This window comes from Pleurodeles waltl, chromosome 5 (assembly GCF_031143425.1).
Source record: "Pleurodeles waltl isolate 20211129_DDA chromosome 5, aPleWal1.hap1.20221129, whole genome shotgun sequence".
Taxonomy (NCBI): Eukaryota; Metazoa; Chordata; class Amphibia; order Caudata; family Salamandridae; genus Pleurodeles; species Pleurodeles waltl.
This window is the reverse complement of record NC_090444.1, coordinates 172988616-173007812: the sequence shown is the minus strand read 5'-3', so window position 1 is coordinate 173007812 and position 19197 is coordinate 172988616. Positions and strand designations below refer to the sequence as shown.

General features: G+C 46.4%; 1 protein-coding gene across 3 annotated transcripts in view; it reads right to left on the bottom strand.

The window, feature by feature from the left end:
- Positions 1–19197, bottom strand: part of RAB3GAP2 (RAB3 GTPase activating non-catalytic protein subunit 2) — a 695385-nt gene that overhangs the window by 32673 nt on the left and 643515 nt on the right. For all 3 annotated transcript variants that reach the window (XM_069233869.1, XM_069233867.1, XM_069233868.1), the window contains 3 exons: positions 3812–4030; positions 2145–2234; positions 1180–1401 (listed from right to left, as the gene is read on the bottom strand). In XM_069233869.1, the coding sequence (XP_069089970.1) occupies positions 1180–1401; positions 2145–2234; positions 3812–4030 (531 nt within the window). The remainder of the gene's footprint in view (positions 1–1179; positions 1402–2144; positions 2235–3811; positions 4031–19197) is intronic.

The window sequence follows — 19197 nt, the reverse complement described above, 5'->3', positions numbered from 1 at the left end:
CAATTCTGACACTTTGCCCTTATCACACTTTGCACAATCTTTCTGGCACTGACTGATTGATGAAGGGAATGGTTATGTCCCCCAGTATGATGAGGAAACTAGTATGAAGAACTCGAAAATGCCAATGGTCTTGATACTTCATTAGATACTCGCCTTGTGTTCCTCTTCCTGGTCCTGCTGAGGATTGCGCCTCCTTCGCCTTAGGTATGGAGAGGGCAGAAGGTGTATCAGACCTTTAACTTCCGACTATGGAGGTCAAGGCTAATGTTATGGCTACTCCAGCCTTCAGAAGCTCCTACTGAGCCTTAAATGCCATTTAGTGAGGCATTCATGGACAACCTGTTGGGCACTTATGCAAAACCATGTTCGGGACCACCAGTTAAAAGGCATGTCAACATCAACCTAGCAGGGCCGAAAGGGTGCACTTAAATTTACTTTCCACCAGAAATATTCTACAGTTTACAAGAATTGCCACTGTGGGCCAAATGAGTCCCATACATTTCTGGGCCACATTCCTTTGAGTGTTTGATTAGCCATAACATACCCCTTGCACTAGCCAAGAGGAAGACTATGGATACCCAATCTACATGCAGCTAAATAACTGAACAGGGAGAAGGAGCACTGAGTTGTGAACCAAATTTGAACAACCACAGTGTGAACAAAAAAGGATAATAATTCTGAAACTTATCTAAGTAATTTATTAACCTGTATTGTGCATCTATCTTTAAATGGCACAATAATAACATCTGTGAACTTGGGAAGACGCCTGTACAAGAGTCAGATGGCAGCCGCCATGTCTGATTTCTATGATCTCCTTGGTTATGTAATATTATCAGAGTATGTCCACCTTCATAAATGTGGAATACATATCACATGGCACAGTGGTGGTTATTTCATGCTTTGAATAGATACAATTGGTAATAGAGTAAGTTTCATCATTGACATTATATTGAAATAAACCAGGCTACATCCGCAGTTATCATCCAAAATAGTGTATTGACTTATAACCTTTTTTATAAAAAAATAAAATAAGATACATAATTAGGAATATCTCTGGATTCCTAAATCATGGAAAGTGATTATTTTTTCTTAAATGACTGCACGCAAACAACACAGAACACATGCATTCCAGCAATGTAAGTGCTACAAAGAGACGGGGAAGCTTGTCGTCATCATTACCTCTTCTGCCACAGGGTCGAGCCCATAGCTGTACAGCTCACATACATAGTGCCGTCTGATAACATCCTCGCTAACTTGGAGTTGCTGGGCCAGGTCCACGCACAGATTCAGCCAATCCACTTTCTTTCCCAGGCTCGACTGAGAGGCCACTTCTGACGATGAGCTCGAAGTTTGTGTGTGATACTGTGCCTGGGCTGCTGCACTCATCACCTTCATTAAAAACTTAGGGCAGAATATGAAAGAAGAAATTAATTACAAAAGCTGCACACATCTTTGTGAACCTTTCATGTTCCTAAAACTAATGATTAGTGACTGCAGTTTTCAGAGTTTACAGCACATTTAGTTGACAATATAAGCTTTCGTCTTTAAATAGGCACTCTTCCACTTATCTTTTACCAGGTTTCCCATCCCCCAATCTGCTTTCATTCCTTTATATTTCTAACAACAGACTCGTCTTCTCTACAAGGATTCTGTGGTGTACCTTTCTAAGACCTGGCAATTTATTGAAGGAGCTTTCTCAGACGCTCTTTTCTGTTACTGGTCAAATTGCCTGAAGTCATAGTTACAACAATCATTTCACATGGTGCCATTTACTTGGCTTAGTTCCTATTTTCCACGTTTACGTTATTTCTTCCCGTTCAAATCCTGGCTGCCCCAATTATGATGATGGTCTTATCGCTCTTTTTTTCTAAACAGAAATCTCTTGATGTCCTATTTCCAGTAATAATTTCACATGTAACTATTTTTTGTTTTGTTTCCTGAATTCAAAGTTCGACTCTTTCCGTTCTTTAAAATCCTGGTAGTCTAACTTACAACCTGTCAGCTATGTATTCCATTCGTCAACAATCGGAACACTATCACACAGACTAGACACAAGGAATATGATTTTCATCAAAGATGCTTAATGAAGAGTCAAAATAATTACTATTTTTGTGTTGTAAGAAACGGAAGCAGTCTGGACTTACCTGTTGTCGTGCACATATGAGCTGTGGGTCCATGTCACCACTTGGAAGCAATTGGATTGAAGTTAAATCTTTAAAAAATGCAGTTTTACCCTGAAAAAGAATCCATATTCTCATAACAAAATTGGTGCAAGGGCACTTCTATGCTAAAATCTACTTAGAGTTCATCTTTTAATGGGAAATTCATTTTGGTTTCACAAAATAAAATTTTGCTGCATGACATCTGCAAAAGACTGTGTTTCTCTGTTATCCAAAAACTTTGATTCATTCTTCATGAAACCATGTACAGAAATACATTTATGACGCTAATAGACAGAGAAGCTGTCCATATTAGATAAGAAGGAATTTTATGTTATATTAAAATTAAACAAACTTTGAGATATCATTAGGTTAACTAAGTTTTCCGCTCTGGTTCAATAAGTCTTTTAGATCACACTTGCTGGACAACTACCGCACAGCCTCAGTGGCAGGTGAAGGAGACTCAGGCTAGTCTCCTCAATGAGAGCAACAAGAAATATTACACTCAAATTTGAAGAAAAGCGTTGCTCTCACTATCAGCAGGTTGCAGAAAGAAATTCTATTTGTATCCTAAAAAAACAAAATCACCAGTCATGCAAACTTTTGCAGGATGTTACGAAGTTAGAAAATAAAATACAATGATCATACTCTGCATAATTTAAAGGGGTTGCATTTAAATTTTACAAAGCATCAGCTAAGAAGACAAACATTTACATAAAAAAATGGTGAGCATGGCAAAAAACGACCTTCCTCAAATAAAGTAAGCAAGGAAGGTCGGATATATGGGTATGAGGAATGACTAAAGTTACCTTTATGGTGACTCAATTACGCTCAATCCCTAGACGTGATCTGGAAGCTGGATGTAGCAAATTGTTGATGGGCACTGTCAAAGGCCATGCTAACCAGATTCTATGGCAAGAATGGGTTGGCACAGGGTTTGGCTGAAAACCAAGCCCTGTACCTCCAGGCTACTGTACATGGCTGAAGGCCATGCACAGCAGATTCTGTTGTCACAATGACTTGGAAGAGGGTTTGGCTGAAGACCAAGCCCTGTACCTAGGGTCTGTTGTACATGGTTGAAGGTCGTGCTCACAAGGTTCTTCGGCTACAGTTTCTGGGGCACTGCACCTGCTGCGCATTCTTTGTACACTGGATTGTTTATTTAGTTAGCAGCCAATGTATAGCATGTAACACCCCCGACCGACAATATGCTAAAGGGAAGTTAAGGTGGACAAAAAAACAAAAAACAACCCAAGATCTTCCTTAAAACACTTCATCTGAAGAAACGCTACATTTCACCATTTGGGGGTAAACCATGTAACCATAATTCCCAAACGCAATTATCCTGGCCTTCACACAAGATGGCTGGGATGACATCACCATTCTAAATCTAGGTAATAGTAAAGACACTCTTTAAAATAATGGCGAATGTTAATCTATCCATTGGGCAATTTATAAATAGAACTTAGAAAGGTTAAGAGTACTAGAGTGATAGGTGAGAGGTGTAATGTTACTCTAAAACACAATAAGAAGTGTGTTAAAAAATATGCAAGGAAAGTAAGTTAAGTGAAATGTAAACTGTGCATTTCCTTATAGATATCGAATTGTAAACCACAATTTGTCATCGCTGGCAAATCTGTTGAAATATTTACCTTACTATCAAAGAGAGTGAGTGGTTTCACAGACTTCAGAGAAAACTTCATTATAGCATACAGCATAGAACATAGTATAGACTGGTGCTCAACCAATGGATAATGAATGTGTTTCTGTTCCAGAGCTATCTCCACAATGGAGGTGGGACCCTCCACTGTCATCCAGGAGTCTTCCGTTTCAAGCAATGGTACATGCATTTCATCAGTGCCAACATCAGCCTGTAAAGACAATGTCCCATGTGAAGTCATACTGTTAACGGACACAATACATATGAAAACATTATAGGTGCACATCTAAATGATTTCTAATATTTTGAATAACAGACCTACAAATAATGTTTGTTAACTAGATTAACATTACCTGGAATATTCCTGTGCATTGAAAAAGTCAATAAGAGATATGTACAAACACGTTTTATTTTTTTAATATAAAGACACGCAGTGGCTGTTCATGGGGTAAACAGTGTATAAATAATATGTTTTTTTTTTTTTTTACAAAATCAGAAAATTAAAAATGCACAAGCATCATGAAGAAAAATATAGAATCATAATTAAAAATTGGAGTCAATATTAATAGGAGTAAGGTCCCAATAATGGGGTTGCTGGAGGTGGTAAGAAAGAAGTGTAGGAGGGTGGAATTATTGTAGAACGGTTTCAATGAGAAATATGAGTTATGTGAGTACCGATATCGGCCTGCATTTGTTGAAGCTAGTGACTGTGGGGCGGGAGACTGTTAGCTTACAGAGTTTCAGAGGTAGTCAGGATCACCACACTGTTTCATCTGCAGATCTTAAATATAAAGTGGCTTCTGCTAGATCACTAACAAGCACTAACCTCATTAAGGTCAGCAAGCAGGGCCTCTCACAGCTTTCACAAGGCCATGACGTTTGCAGGCTAGAGTCTAGCTCTAGAATCCCTGTGGCTGTGTTTGTTTGACTGCCTACTAGAGCCACCAAAGAGGTGTCTGCTTTAGGTCGACTTCTGGTCTAGTGTGCTCTAGGGGGGAGTACAATATTACCAGACTTACTTTGTTTTCTATGCTTTCTTTGTCTCACAGAAGAAATGGCATACTTTTTGCTGTCCTGCTGATTCCTAGTCTATCAAATTTTGTTTAAGGCTCCTGTTATGATTATTTTGCAAACATCAGATTGATGTGCTGCAGTGATTCGTTGAATTGACTCCCAGTGAACGAGGGCGGGACTTACTCACAAGCGTTCTCCAAATTTTTTAGTAGCAGGATGTAGTTCCTTACTGACAATTTTTTTTTTTCCATTCTCCAATTGAGCGCAAAGATGGCAGGTGGTTAAGTCAATCCTTTGATGGACAACATTGTTCCATGGGACTGACTCTAGATTCTCCGAAGCAGCTTCTAGCTTTTTCTCTCTTCGGGATTTGGCAATTCTCCTCGATTTATTTTGCATATGACTATTTGTTAAGAGGCATGTTCACCACTGGCACATAGATTTCATGGATCTACAAACACCCTATTTTCTTCTGCTCCGCCCCCCACAGGTCTTCTAAGTTGTTGTTTTAAGTTCATATCTTAAGGTTACCATTCTACACTGTTCTGTATGTCATACACTGGCATCGGTGTCTGCAAAAGTGTGGAAGAATTATGGCTTGATATCCTTACCAATCTTCTGATGCCTCTATGGGCAGAGTAAGTAAGCTTCTATGATCCTTCTCTTTGTCAGTGGCCCATTAATCTTTTTTTGTCATTAGGTAGGCCTAAATACTGACATGGCTTTATCGTTCACTTAACCACATCCCGACTTCACTTAACCACACCCCATCCCGACTTCACTTAACCACACCCTGACTTCACTTAACCACACCCTGACTTCACTTAACCACACCCTGACTTCACTTAACCACACCCTGACTTCACTTAACCACACCCTGACTTCACTTAACCACACCCTGACTTCACTTAACCACACCCTGACTTCTGTTGTGGTAGCACTGTATAGATTAATGACCATGTTTCAAAGCAGTGCGCTGTTGCCCATCACGTCCAGCTTTTGCCACAATAAATTTAATTTAACAGTGTTGAAGGCCAGGCTGTACTCAATAAAGGAGATATTATATGATGGGCTGAACTTCAGAGTGGGACTACATATACCAGACTGCTTTGTGGCCCCAGGAGGCGGCCTTTTTCACCAGCACCTGCATCCACTCGACTAGACCAACAAGCGCTATAAAGTGCATGGGGGCACTTCGCAGCGCAGGCCGTGCCCGGACAAGGGTGGGCCATCCATGCTGTTCGGAGCCTGGGGGAGGCTGGGCTGGGCCACCCCCCTGACATCTTTCTACAAGTAGGCCTCGTTGATTCTCTCCTTTTAATTATTGTATCCTCCTACTACAGGTTATATAATTGAACTAACTTTTAACCACTAATCACAGTGCTTTGATGGGTAAAAGGAAAGCAACAGAAAGTGGGGTAGGGGCGTGTTAAAAACCAGCGGAAAAGGCTTAAGCATGCAGATAATAACTGTGTTATAGACAGAACTGACAATCTTCTGGGTGAATGCAAAGACATTTTAACCTCTTCCCCGGATAGTGGCTCCAACGAAACAGGGGGCGAGTGCTCCCCAGTCAGGAAGGGGGCGGGTCACAATAAAATTGCTGTCATATTTGTAAGACGTGGTCCACAGATCACAGCCACTATAGGGCAGGGGGAGTGTAGGAAGGTCATCACCCATGCTCTCGTATTACCAGTGAATGAGCCATCACTAGAACTTAGTGACACTCTTCATGGTACCAACCGCTTTAGCCCTCTAATCAATATTTCAGACCCACATGATAACCCCGACCCAGGCATCAGGGTGGGTGGGTGGCTCAGTAAACGTACATGTGAATTTAGCTTAGCGATGACAGGTCCCACTTTAATAACACTGTTCTAATGGTCAACGTTCACAAACTACACCCACTGGCACAAAGGGAAGAAGGAGATTCTGTCAGAAATAAGGCAATTCATTGGATTCACCAAGTGAGAGGCTGCTACTCTGTAATACGTGAGGATATAATTGATGCAGTCAGAAGGCCTGACCAAGACAGACACTTTGCTATTTTACTGTTGACATTCAGGAACAGAAGCATGGTGGATAACCTGGTGGCCCTAGATGCAGGGACAAGTGCTCCAGGGCAATCCTGTATCCAGTTCAAATACCCTAGGCCGCCTGTGCACTATGGGGTTCGCCCCACCAATTGTCCAGCAGGGAACCTATGTACTCTCAGTGAGAATGATTGATTTGAAATACCATCCAAAACACATGTTGAACTACCCTCCGACTCATAAAACAACTGTCCCTGGTCTGGCTGTAGTTCCCAACATTGATACCACAAGCACCCACGCTCCTCTTCCTAACAGATTCCATCAGACCGCCCAGGACCCATTGCACAACCATGATATCATCGTACTTTCCCTTCCCCATGAACATCACTTGCCAATCCAGGAACAGACAGCTAAGCGTGAGAACACTACACTTATGGTCAGGCTAGCTCCCCTAGATGGATTCCACCAGTTAACTCAGGACTCGCCGGGCAATAGTGATAACGACCCCCATCCCCTCAACCAACTTCTCCTGCCAAACCAACGTCTGGTAGCTAACCCTTCAAATATCACATCAGTGGACAGGGAGATTTCTCTAATCACTGGGGTACGACTTGTCTCATGGAATGTGGCAGGTCTGAGATCTGTCCTCCCCCCTCCCATGCTTTACCTCCTTTATTGAGGAACATGACATATGTCTTCTTCAGGAGACATGGTCAACTGATCTACTTTTTCAGACTGGCTACTTACATTTTCATATCCACGCTTTGCCTAGTACCAGTGGTAGGCCTTCCGGGGGCTTAACCATTTGGGCTAGAACATCACTAAACTGTCACATATCACAGCTATCCATTGATTCCCCTGACCTATTAGGTCTTTGCCTATCATTCGGGACAGACACAGTTGTGATCATTTTTAACATCTACACTAGAGGGGTCAGCGGGGGTCAGGTCTCCAAAGCCCTCTGTGTTCTGGAGACATGTCTACAAAATTGTCCCTGGCATCACAAAATCATTGTGGCAGGTGACTTCAATGTCACATTTGAGCCTCTTGACTGGGATTACCTTGGGTTTACCGACGAGGAGGATTGGGCATGGTCTATCCCTGCATTGGATAGCCCGCCTATCAAAAGGTGAATGCAGGTTGCTGTCCAAGAAAAATCATTGACCATGGAATTTGGACTCAGGGCACTTAACAGCAGGACTAAATCTGACGCAAAGGGTTGCCACACACATAAAGTAAACCACACTAGTAGAATTGATTATTGTCTAGACAACATAAGATTATGGCCCCTAGTCATCGACATGATGGTTATTGAGAGATCTGAAAGCGACCATAACCCTCTTTCAGTCCATATGTCTGCTTTGTGTAACCACCTGTCCATGATTAACACGCCAGTAACAGTACCAAAGGGAATTAGCCTGGTTAGTGACAAACGTCACCTAAAATGAATAAGGTTTTGGCTTGACCAATGCTCATCAATGCTGCTAACAACACCTTGAAGACCACTTTGATGGGTTTAGAGGCCGGTCCCGCAATCCCCAATGAGAAAATAAGCTTAACTCGCATCTCATGCTTTGAGGGCATTGCAGCCCACCTCTCAGTAGATTTAGTTCTTGGTGGAAAGAGGCTTAAAGGTAGGCATCACTGGTTTAATAGAGAGTGTCGGTCCTCAAACACACATTTAATCCAAGCTATCAAATATAAGGATGTAAACACCATTCGCTCAGCTAGAAAGTCTTACAAATCAGCGGTTTGCAAAGCCAAGTGTGAACAAGATGACAAGTGGTGGGCTGCATTTAATGACGCTGCACGGGAGAGGAACTGTATTGAGTTCTGGTCCTTGGCAGCGCGCGGCCCAGGAAATAGCATTTTAGTGGGTTGTACTCCTATGGCCATGATAGTATAACCTCTGAACATAAGGACCTTTGCTAAAATATCATTCTAACACCCACCGCTCCAGTGTCGCAGCTGTCCTCCAATGCGGATATAGCATATTCTTTAGGTACTCTAAAGCGTGTTTGGGCACCTGGCTCGGATGGTGTTCCAGCAGACCTATTCTTAACAGACACTGAAATCTGATCAAGATATATCACCATCATATTGAATGCAATAGCATCTGGGGCGCCAATCCCCGAATCCTGGAAGGGTGCCATTGTAGTCCCGATTTATAAAAAGGTTAACAGAGCCCTCCCCTGTAATTATAGGCCAATTAGCTTAATACACTGTGTGCAGAAAGTGTTCTGTCACTGCCTTTTGGGCAAGATTCAAGACTGGAAGGCTGAACACAACATTCTTAGTCTTCTTCAGGCAGGTTTTCGTAACAAAATATCCACCATTGAGCAAGCCTTCAGAGTTTTGCTTTTATACTGGAAGACAGTTTTTATTGACAAAGGGAATCTGTATGTTGCTTCTGTAGATCTGAAATCTGCATTCGATCTAGTATCCTGTAACAAGCTGTGGGAAGTTCTTTCCCTAATGGGAATCCCTGAGCACATTCCTGCATTATTAATTCGGCTTCATGAGGGTAATTATACACGTGTCAGGTGGGATGACAAGGGGCGGCTAACTGACAGAATCCAGGTGTCAAGGGGCGTACGGCAAGGGTGTGTCCTTGCCCCCACCTTGTTCTCCTTGTACATTAATGATAATGTCCTATCCTTACTTACAGTGGAGGATGATGCACCTTCGTTAAGCACATAAAAAGTCCGGTCTTTTTCTTTGCAGATAATACACTCCTGATATCCAAGACCCCAAGAGGATTACGGAAACTCCTCAGGTGCTTTGAGGAATTTTGTTCCAGGTGGGGACTTGAAATCAGTGCTTCCAAAATCAAATTAATGAAGCTCAATCCCCACAGATCCTTCAGAGGGAAGTTTATCCTCGAGGGTACCACACTTGGAAAGGTGGGTACATTTAGTTACCTGGGCCTAATGTTAACATAAAAAATTTCTTGAAAATCACATATTGCAAAGCAGGCACTAAACCTAAACCAAACAACAGGAGTTTTAATAAAGTATATTAATCTCTCACACACCAAACCAATATGCCCTGCACTCCAGATATATGAAGCCAAGGCTGGTAGCTCGGCTCTTTACGGGGCTGAACTATGGGGCTATGCCAAAGCCCAAGAAATAACGATCTCTGAAAATAATTCCCTAAGAAATATCGTATCCCTCCCACCATGTACTCCACTGTTCCCCCTTTTTATAGACGTAGGCATGAAACGTATTGGCCACAAGGCCCACCTACGTCTCCTCTTGTACTGGCGGTGTCTTTGGACCACCTAGGATCTTGCTTCTTTTACTGTAGCCCTGCAGGTCATTTTAGAAACTGACCGTTCTCATAGTATCCCCTGGCTCAGACACATCAAGGGGTTACTTTATTCGCTTGGGCTTAGAGAACTCTGGGACACTCCAACTACAACCTCCTTTCCATCAAAAATTGGGGCTGCACTTCTTTAGGAAAATGGCTCCCTGTTGCAGTTACCCCCCACTTTTTGCCTGATATTGATGCTGAGTTGATTCAGAAGTGTGTTGGGACCCTGCTAACCAGCCCCCAGCACCAGTGTTCTTTCCCTAAAAATATACCATTGTTTCCACAATTGGCACACCCCTGGCACAGTCCTTTGTAAAAGGTACCAGTGGTACCAAGGGACCTGTGACCAGGGAAGGTCCCTAAGGGCTGCAGCATGTGTTGTGCCACCCTAAGGGACCCCTCACCTAACACATGCACACTGCCATTGCAGATTGTGTGTGTTGGTGGGGAGAAAAAGGCAAGGTCAACATGGCATCCCCCTCAGGGTGCCATGCCCACAAAACACTGCCTGTGGCATGGGTAACTCACCCCTCTAGCAGGCCTTACAGCCCTAACGCAGGGTGCACTATACCACAGATGAGGGCATAGCTGCATGAGTACTAAGCCCCTACAGTAAAGTCCATTCTTAGACACTGTAAGTGCAGTGTGGCCATATTAGTTAAGTATATGGTCTGGGAGTTTGTCAAAAACAAACTCCACAGTTCCATAATGGCTACACTGAATACTAGGAAGTTTGGTATCAAACTTCTCAGAATAATAAACCCACACTGATGCCAGTGCTGCATTTATTAAAATCCATCTTAGAGACCCCCCCCCCCCCCCTGTATTTTACCCAATCCTTCAGTGCAGGACTGACTGGTCTGTGCCAGCCTGCCACTGAGATGAGTTTCTGACCCCATGGGGTGAGAGCCTTTGCGCTCTCTGGAGCCAGAAACAAAGCCTGCACTGGGTGGAGGTGCTTCACACCTCCCCCTTGCAGGAACTGTAACACCTAGCAATAAGCCTCAAAGGCTCAGGCTTCGTGTTACAATGCCCCAGGGCACTCCAGTTAGTGGAGATGCCCGCCCCCCCCCGGACACAGCCCCCACTTTTGGCAGCAAGTCTGGAGGAGATAATGAGAAAAACAAGGATGAGTCACCCACCAGTCAGGACAGCCCCTAAGGTGCCCTGAGCTGAGGCGACCCCTGCCTTCGAAATCCTCCATCTTGGTTTTGGAGGATTACCACAATAGGAATAGGGATGTGCCCCCTCCCCCCCCAAGGAGGAGGCAAAAAGAGGGTGTAGCCACCCTCCAGGACAGTAGCCATTGGCTACTCCCCCACACACCTAAACACACCCCTACATTCAGTATTTAGGGGTGACCCTGAACCCAGGTAATCAGATTCCTGCAACCTACAACAAGGAGGACTGCTGACCTGAAAGCCCCGCAGAGACGACGGAGATGACAACTGACTCCATTGCTTTCTATAGCAAACCCGACGCCTACTTTGCCTACTGCACCCGGCCTCGCCTGTGCCGCTGAGGGTGTGTTTTGTGGGCTTGTGTTCCCCCCCCCCCCCAGTGCTCTACAAAACCCCCCTAGTCTGCTCCCGGAGGACGCAGGTACTTACCTGTAAGCAGACTAGGACCGGAGCATCCCTGTTTTTCATAGGCGCCTATGTGTTTTGGGCCCTCCTTTGACCTCTGCACTTGACCCTGTGTTGCTGGTGCGGTGGCTTTGGGGTTGTCTTGAACCCCCAATGGTGGGCTGCCTATGCCCAGGAGACTGACTGTTTAAGTGCTTTACTTACCTGAGAAACTTCATCAAACTTACCTCCCCCAGGAACTGTTGATTTTTGCACTGTGTCCACTTTTGAAATAGCTTATTGCCATTTTAACTAAAACTGTGTATGTTATTGCTCTAATTCAAAGTTCCTTACTTACCTATGTGGAGTACCTTGCATTTTATGTATTTAATCAAATCTTGAATCTTGTGGTTCTAAAATAAATTAAGAAAATATATTTTTCTATATAAAAACTATTGGCCTGGTTTTAAGTCTTTCAGTGTGTGTTCCTCATTTATTACCTGTGTGTAAAACAAATGCTTAACACTACTCTCTGATAAGCCTACTGCTCGACCACACTACCACAAAATAGAGCATTAGTATTATCTAATTTTGCCACAATCAACCTCTAAGGGGAACCTTTGGACTCTGTGCACACTATCCCTCACTTTGAGATAGTATATACAGAGCCAACTTCCTACAACTTCACTCCACACTATCATGTGAATTTGCCAACCTAAAAGAGACGTGCAAATACAAGGCCTTCTGGGACATAATCACGGTGCCTAGAGAAAGGAAATTGTATTTCCAGTTCCGCACAGGCACCTTGGCACTAAGATCACTTACCAGTCGCTGGTCATATGAAGAAACAACCATCTGCCCAGTTGCAAAGCACCTATTGAAAACCTCCCTCATGTTTTATTTGTCAACCCTGCATACGCTGCCTCTCGTAAGGAAACGGTTAGACTGCTGGGAGTCCGCAGATCCGACATAGCCCTTCAAATTTCAGATCAGACACTCGCTCAACATTAGTGATTGCTGTTGCCAAGTTCATTGGGGCTAGTTGGATTGTTAGAGGAAAATGTTTCTCTGTATAGTGGTTTTAGTAAGAATGTATCAATTCACCCTGGGAGTGCACTTAGTTTTATTATTTTTATTTAGTTATATGTACTGTACATATTTTATATAACTTTGTGTATTTATTTATTGCTGCTATGTGATTTTACAGCCCTTGAGGCTGAAATAAAGTTCTCTTGACTGACTTTCACTAGGTTGATGTCACCAACATCCTCATCATATCACTGTAGACATGGTTAGAATGAGGCTATTTGTAAGGATTGAGAAGGGAGGGAAGACACGCTGTACCAAAGTTAACAATGCATGAACATAAAACTGCTATTGCCTTTTAACAGATTCTTGGCATTTTGGATTATTAGAAGATGTATTTTCAGATTTTTTTTTTTTTTATAAAGATTTTTTTTATTTTAGAGAAGAACAAAAAGGAAAAACAAAACAAAAATACATCAAAGCAATAAATAAAAATACATATACCAATACCATAGCACCCTCCTCACAATGTACCATCTGCCCCTTCCGTCCCGCTCGTCCTGTGGGTCCTGGGGTCTTACTAGGTCCACAGCTTACATAAAGTCTGGAGTGAGATTTAGGTTGTTAGGGTTTATAGAGTTTTGGTCCCTTCATTGTAATACTAGAATAGATTAGATTGATGACCCCTGTTGAAGCCACGCCTGAAGGAGATCGGTCTGCGCTCCACCTCGTCTGGCTTAGGTTCGGCTCTTCCCACACACAGAGCAAGGATTGCCGCCCCCGGCGCCCCACAAATCCCAGGTGATTTATGCTTTGGGGGGGAATGCGTGGTGATTTCTGCTATCTTAGGTTAAGCAATCAGCCAGTAGACCCACCCAACTCCCCCACACTCTGTTATATTTTTCAGGGCAACCTCTCGTACACCATTTTTTCACATCCTGCACACCAATCCACTCCTCGCCTCCATTTGCTAAGGGTCAGTGCTTTTGCGGCCTTCCATTCCGACATGATGTCTCTTTTTGCTACAAGGCAGGCTACTCCCAGGAATGTACGCTTCGACCTGTTTAGCCCTATCTCGCCCATTGCCCCCAGTAATAGTGGAGTCGGGGATATTTCCACCGTTGACTGCAATACTTCGGAGATCTCCCCTAAAACTGACCTCCAGTATGCCTCTATATTTGGGCAGGCCCAGACCATGTGGAAGAAGTCTGCTCCCGGTTGAGAGCACCGGGGGCATTCGTCCGTGGGTCGAAGATTCACCCGGTGGAGTCTTTTAGTGGTAAGGTAGGCAGCGTTTAAGTAGAGGGTCTGTAGCAATTGAAATCGTGTGGATATGGCCAATGTTTGGGGGGGCCATTAGTGCCTCTCTCCAGTCTAAGTCTTCCATGGGGACCACCCAGCCCTCCCATTTCCGGCAAAGTTCCTCGAGGGGAGGAGATGTGTTAGCAAGGATGGAACGATATATTTGGGAGGTGCCCCCTTTGTTTAGATGCCCCATCATAACTTTTGCTTCCAGCGGGCTATACTCTGGGATGTTGTCCCCTGGTCGTACGTGTACCAGTAGAGCATGTCTGAGCTGTAGATATTTGTGGAACTGGGTGTTGTTTAGGGAGTATGTTTTCTGAAGCTCCTCAAAGGGCTGAATGTGTGAGTCGCCCCAGATGTCACCAAGTGTAGTTATCCCAATGTTGTCCCACTTTCGAAAGCCCTCTAGTGTGGAGATTTCTTTTAGCCATTTCTGCTGCCAGAGAGGTGTCTGAAGAGTTAGACAAGCCCACCAACCCGTGGCCCTCTGTGCTGTTCGCCATCCTGTAAAAGCCAATCTGGTCACCTCTGGGATAGATTGCGGGATCACGCCACCATACAGGGCGTTGAAAACCCCGTTTGTAGCCCATCTCCTGAAGTTCCAATCAGTACGCAGGGTGGGACCATCCCCCGATAGCCAGTCGTTAATCACCAGTAGGTGCATGGCTAGGTAGTAAAAGTGGATGTTGGACATTCCCAGACCCCCCTCGTAGATGTTTCTTTGACATGTGGCAAGGGCTAGTTTGGAGCGGGAACTGTGCCACAGGAATTGGCGTGTCATAGTCTCGACTTCGTTGAACCATTTCCAAGGGATTAGGTGTGGGAAGTTTTGCAGTTGGTATAGGAATCTGGGGAGCACCATCATTTTGTATAGTGCTATTCTCCCCAGTGTGTTGAGTGGTAGATTCCGCCAGCGCTGAAGGTCTTTTCTGGAGTTTTTAAGGAGCGGTGTAATATTTAGTTCCCAAGCCAGCTCAGGGAGCAGAGTTATGTAAACCCCCAAGTATATGAAACTATTGCGACAGATTGGGATGTTTTTCTGCCAACTTACACAGTCTCTTGAGGGGTGGAGTGGGATCAGTAAGGATTTGCTAGAGTTCAGGGTAAGTCCCGAGGCTTGTGAGAAGAGCTCCAGGAGGTCTAGGACTCGCGGGCCACTCATTGCCGGGTTAGAGAGATAAAGGAGGAGGTCGTCAGCATACAATGCTACTCGGTCCTCCGGTCCCACTGGCCATGCCCAGCTTGTTACTAGTGGGTCTTCTCTCAGCAGCTTTGCCAATGGTTCAATTGCCAGGGCAAAAAGTAGCGGCGATAGCGGGCATCCCTGGCGGGTCCCGCGACGGATGGGGAATGGATTGGATGTCACCCCGTTTACCTGAATGCGAGCCGTCGGATTGGAGTAAAGCAGTTTTACTAGGCTTCGGAATTTGGGTCCAAATCCGTACTTCTTTAGAACTTGTTCTAAGTACGACCAATCCACAGTGTCAAAGGCTTTCTCAAAGTCTATTAGAAGGAGGGCAAGAGGGGACCTGGTCAAGGTATCGCGGCGAGCCAGAGCATTATGCAATCTCCTAATGCAGTGTCTGGTGCTACGTGAGGGCATGAAGCCACACTGGTCTGGGTGTACCAGCGAGGGAAGCACTACATTCAGTCTGGCAGCAAGTAATGTTGAGAGCACTTTAATCTCAGCATTCAACAGGGAGATGGGTCTGTAGGCTGAACGGTCACGCGAAGGTGGACGGGTCTTCGGAATCACCACTATTATGGTTTGGTCTATTCCGGTGGGGAAGCGGCCTATTTTCACTGCTTCGTCAAACAGGTTGAGCAGACGAGGGCTTAGAATGTCCCCGCATCTGTTGTAGAGCTCGGATGGGAAGCCATCCGGTCCGGGTGTTTTGCCTGACGCTAGACCGTACATGGCCGTTGTTATTTCGGCCAGGGTTATGGCTTCCTCCAGGATCTCCCTGGTTGCCTGCGGGATTTTAGGGAGGATTATGTCATCAAGAAGGGGGGATTCCCTCTCGATTTGTGGGCGGGTGCGCACAGCGTATAGCTGAGTGAAGTATGATGCAGAGCTCATAGTGATTTCTCTGGGGGTCTTTGCGATTGAGCCTGTCTCGTCCGCGATCTCTGGGATAACTCTGTCGGCTAGCGGCTGCGAGGCCAACCAATGCAGGAGTTTGCCATTTTTGTCACCCCATCCATACACGCGCGCCGCCGATGCCCTCCATGTGTGCTTTGCAGCCTCAAACACTAAGGGCCTCATAATGACCCTGGCGGGCGGCGGAGGCCGCCCGCCAGGATCCCGCCCTCCAAATTACCGCGCCGCGGTCAAAAGACCGCGGCGGGTATTACGAGTTTTCCCCTGGGCTGGCGGGCGGTTCCAGTAAAACCGCCCGCCAGCCCAGGGGAAAACGACCTTCCCACGAGGATGCCGGCTCGTAATCGAGCCGGCGGAGTGGGAAGGTGCGACGGGTGCAGTGGCACCAGTCGCGTATTTCAGTGTCTGCAAGGCAGACACTGAAATACTTTTCGGGGCCCTCTTACGGGGGCCCCTGCCGTGCCCATGCCATTGGCATGGGCACGGCAGGGGCCCCCAGGGGCCCCGCGACCCCCCCTACCGCCATCCTGTTCATGGCGGCTTTCCCGCCATGAACTGGATGGCGGTAGGGGGGGTCAGAATCCTCATGGCTGCGGAGCGCGCTCCGCAGCCATGGAGGATTCCAAAGAGCAGCGGAAAGTCAGCGGGAGACCGCTGACTTTCCGCTTCTGACCGCGGCTGAACCGCCGCGATCAGAATGCTCATTGGAGCACCGCCAGCCTGTTGGCGGTGCTCCCGTGGTCGGTGGTGGCCGCCAGGGTCAGAATGACCCTCTAACTGTCTTATTTCCTCTCTAATCACTGTTAGACGCCTCAACGCCGATGCTGATGTCGCGGTAGTCTCAGACCGCTCCAGGGCTAGGGCTTTGGCTTTGAGGGTTGTCACCTGTGAGTCTCGCGCCCGTTCACGGGCGCACACACGGTACTTGGCATAGCCTCTAAGCGTGGCTTTACATGCCGCCCAAAGTGTGCCCGGGGATGTACGGTTCCCAGGTTTTGATCAAAGTACTGGGTAAGGTGGTCCCTTATGTCAAGAGTGAAATCATTATTTTGTAGGTACCATGCATTCATGCGCCACATAGGACGTTGATTTAGGGCTGTGTCTCCTACCCGCATTCGTACTGGGGAGTGGTCCGAGACGCCTCGAGGTAATATCTCAGCGCCAGTGACTCTAGGGACGTCCAGGGCGGGCATGAGCACAAGGTCAATCCTTGCCTGGGAGTGGTGAGCCGCTGAAGTGTGTGTGTACTGTCGTGCTTTGGGGTGCCATGTCCTCCATACCTCACACAGGGCTAGACTTGCTGTCCAATCCTTTAATTTGGTTGCTCTCCCAGTTCGGGTGGACGAGAGAGGTCCGGATACATCTATTTTAGGGTCTAGGACCGAGTTAAAGTCGCCCCCAATAAGTGTGATTCCCTGCGGGAGTCCTATAATCACGCGGCGGAGAGTTAATAGGAAGGTATCGAATCCAGCAGGGGGGGGGGGGGGGAGTACACACATACGAAGTTGACCGGTGACCAGTGTAGTATGCCAGTCACCGTTACAAATCTAAACAGTGGGTCTGACTGGGTGGCCGTTACCACTATGGGTAGCGAGTGATGGAATAAGATGGCCACCCCTCTGGAACCTCTTGAGAAGCCCGCATGGAAAGTTTTATCAAAACCTCCCCGTGTTAGGATTGGGCAAATGGTCCCAAGTAGGTGGGTCTCCTGTAGGAGGATCACTGAGGGGGCATATCTGCGCAAGGTATTAAACACTGCTGATCTTTTAATTTTATCTAGGAGGCCGTTGATGTTCCAGGAGAGAATCTGTCAATGCGGAGGTGGTATGTGCCATATTTGCGTTACGGGAATTCGGGGACCTGACCGGGGGCCCAGAGGCAGGCATATTGACTGGAGGGGATCCATGCGGCAGGTGTAGGCATTGCTATGGTAACTTATTACAACTACTTCACTAAGCCCTAACGTGGGCTTTAAACTCCCTAACTTCCCCCCACCCCATACTTCTACCTTTGAAGCATCTGTCGCCCTAATGCCCAACGGGGGCAACACAGCTTTGTAGACTGCCATCGAGTGGAGTGGTGGAGCCCTCCTATGTGTCGGATCTATTGCAGTTAACTAACGAAAAACCCCTACCCATAATAAAGTCGTTGGGGTGCGCGGCGTGATGCTGTCGTGGATGTGCTTTAGCACCAATCGCGTGAAATGCCGTCCAGCTCCGCCGGTGTGTCCCAGTGTAGAGGAGCTCAGTACATGCAAGGCCAGTATCAACCAAGTTCGGGAGATTGACTCAAACGGTCCACTCCTTGCTCTTCTTTCGAGGTCTGGTCTCCGGGGTGAACCATCGAATCTCCCCCCGGCGGGGGGTCCGGGATCGGATGGGCGCCCTCGCCTGTTTGGGCGTTAGAGTCTCTCAGCCTTCCCCTCCTGGACCTGGTGCGCTTTCGACCTCTCCGCATGATCGCCAGCGTGCCTGGGTGTGTCTCTCGGGGTGCCCCAGACGGATCAGTTGAACCTCTTCGGTTTCCGATGCCTTCCTCCGTCAGCCAGTCCCACGCCTCTTCGGTTGATTCAAAGAAGTGCGCTTTGCCGGTGAGGATTACTTTAAGGCGGGCTGGGAAGAGGAGCATGTAGGAGAGTTGCATCGCTCTCAGTTTCTGTTTCACCTGTTCGTACGATCGGCGCTTGGTTTGGACTTCTCGGGTGTAGTCTGGGAAAACCAAGATTTTCTGATTGTCCCAAAAGAGGTCGGAAGAGGATCTGGCCTTTCTGAGGATCGCATCACGATCTTTGAAATTGAAAAAGCGCGCTATCATGGGTCTTCGGGGGCCGCACGGAGGGGGGGGGGGCCGTTGGGGCTAGGGCTCTATACGTTCGTTCTATCGCGAACCATGGTGAAAGGGAGTTCTCCGGCATCCAGGATTTAATCCAGGTCTCCAGAAATTCGGTAGCTTGGCCATCTTCCACCCCCTCCGGGACGCCCACGAATCGTAGGTTGTTGCGTCTGAAGCGGTTCTCCGC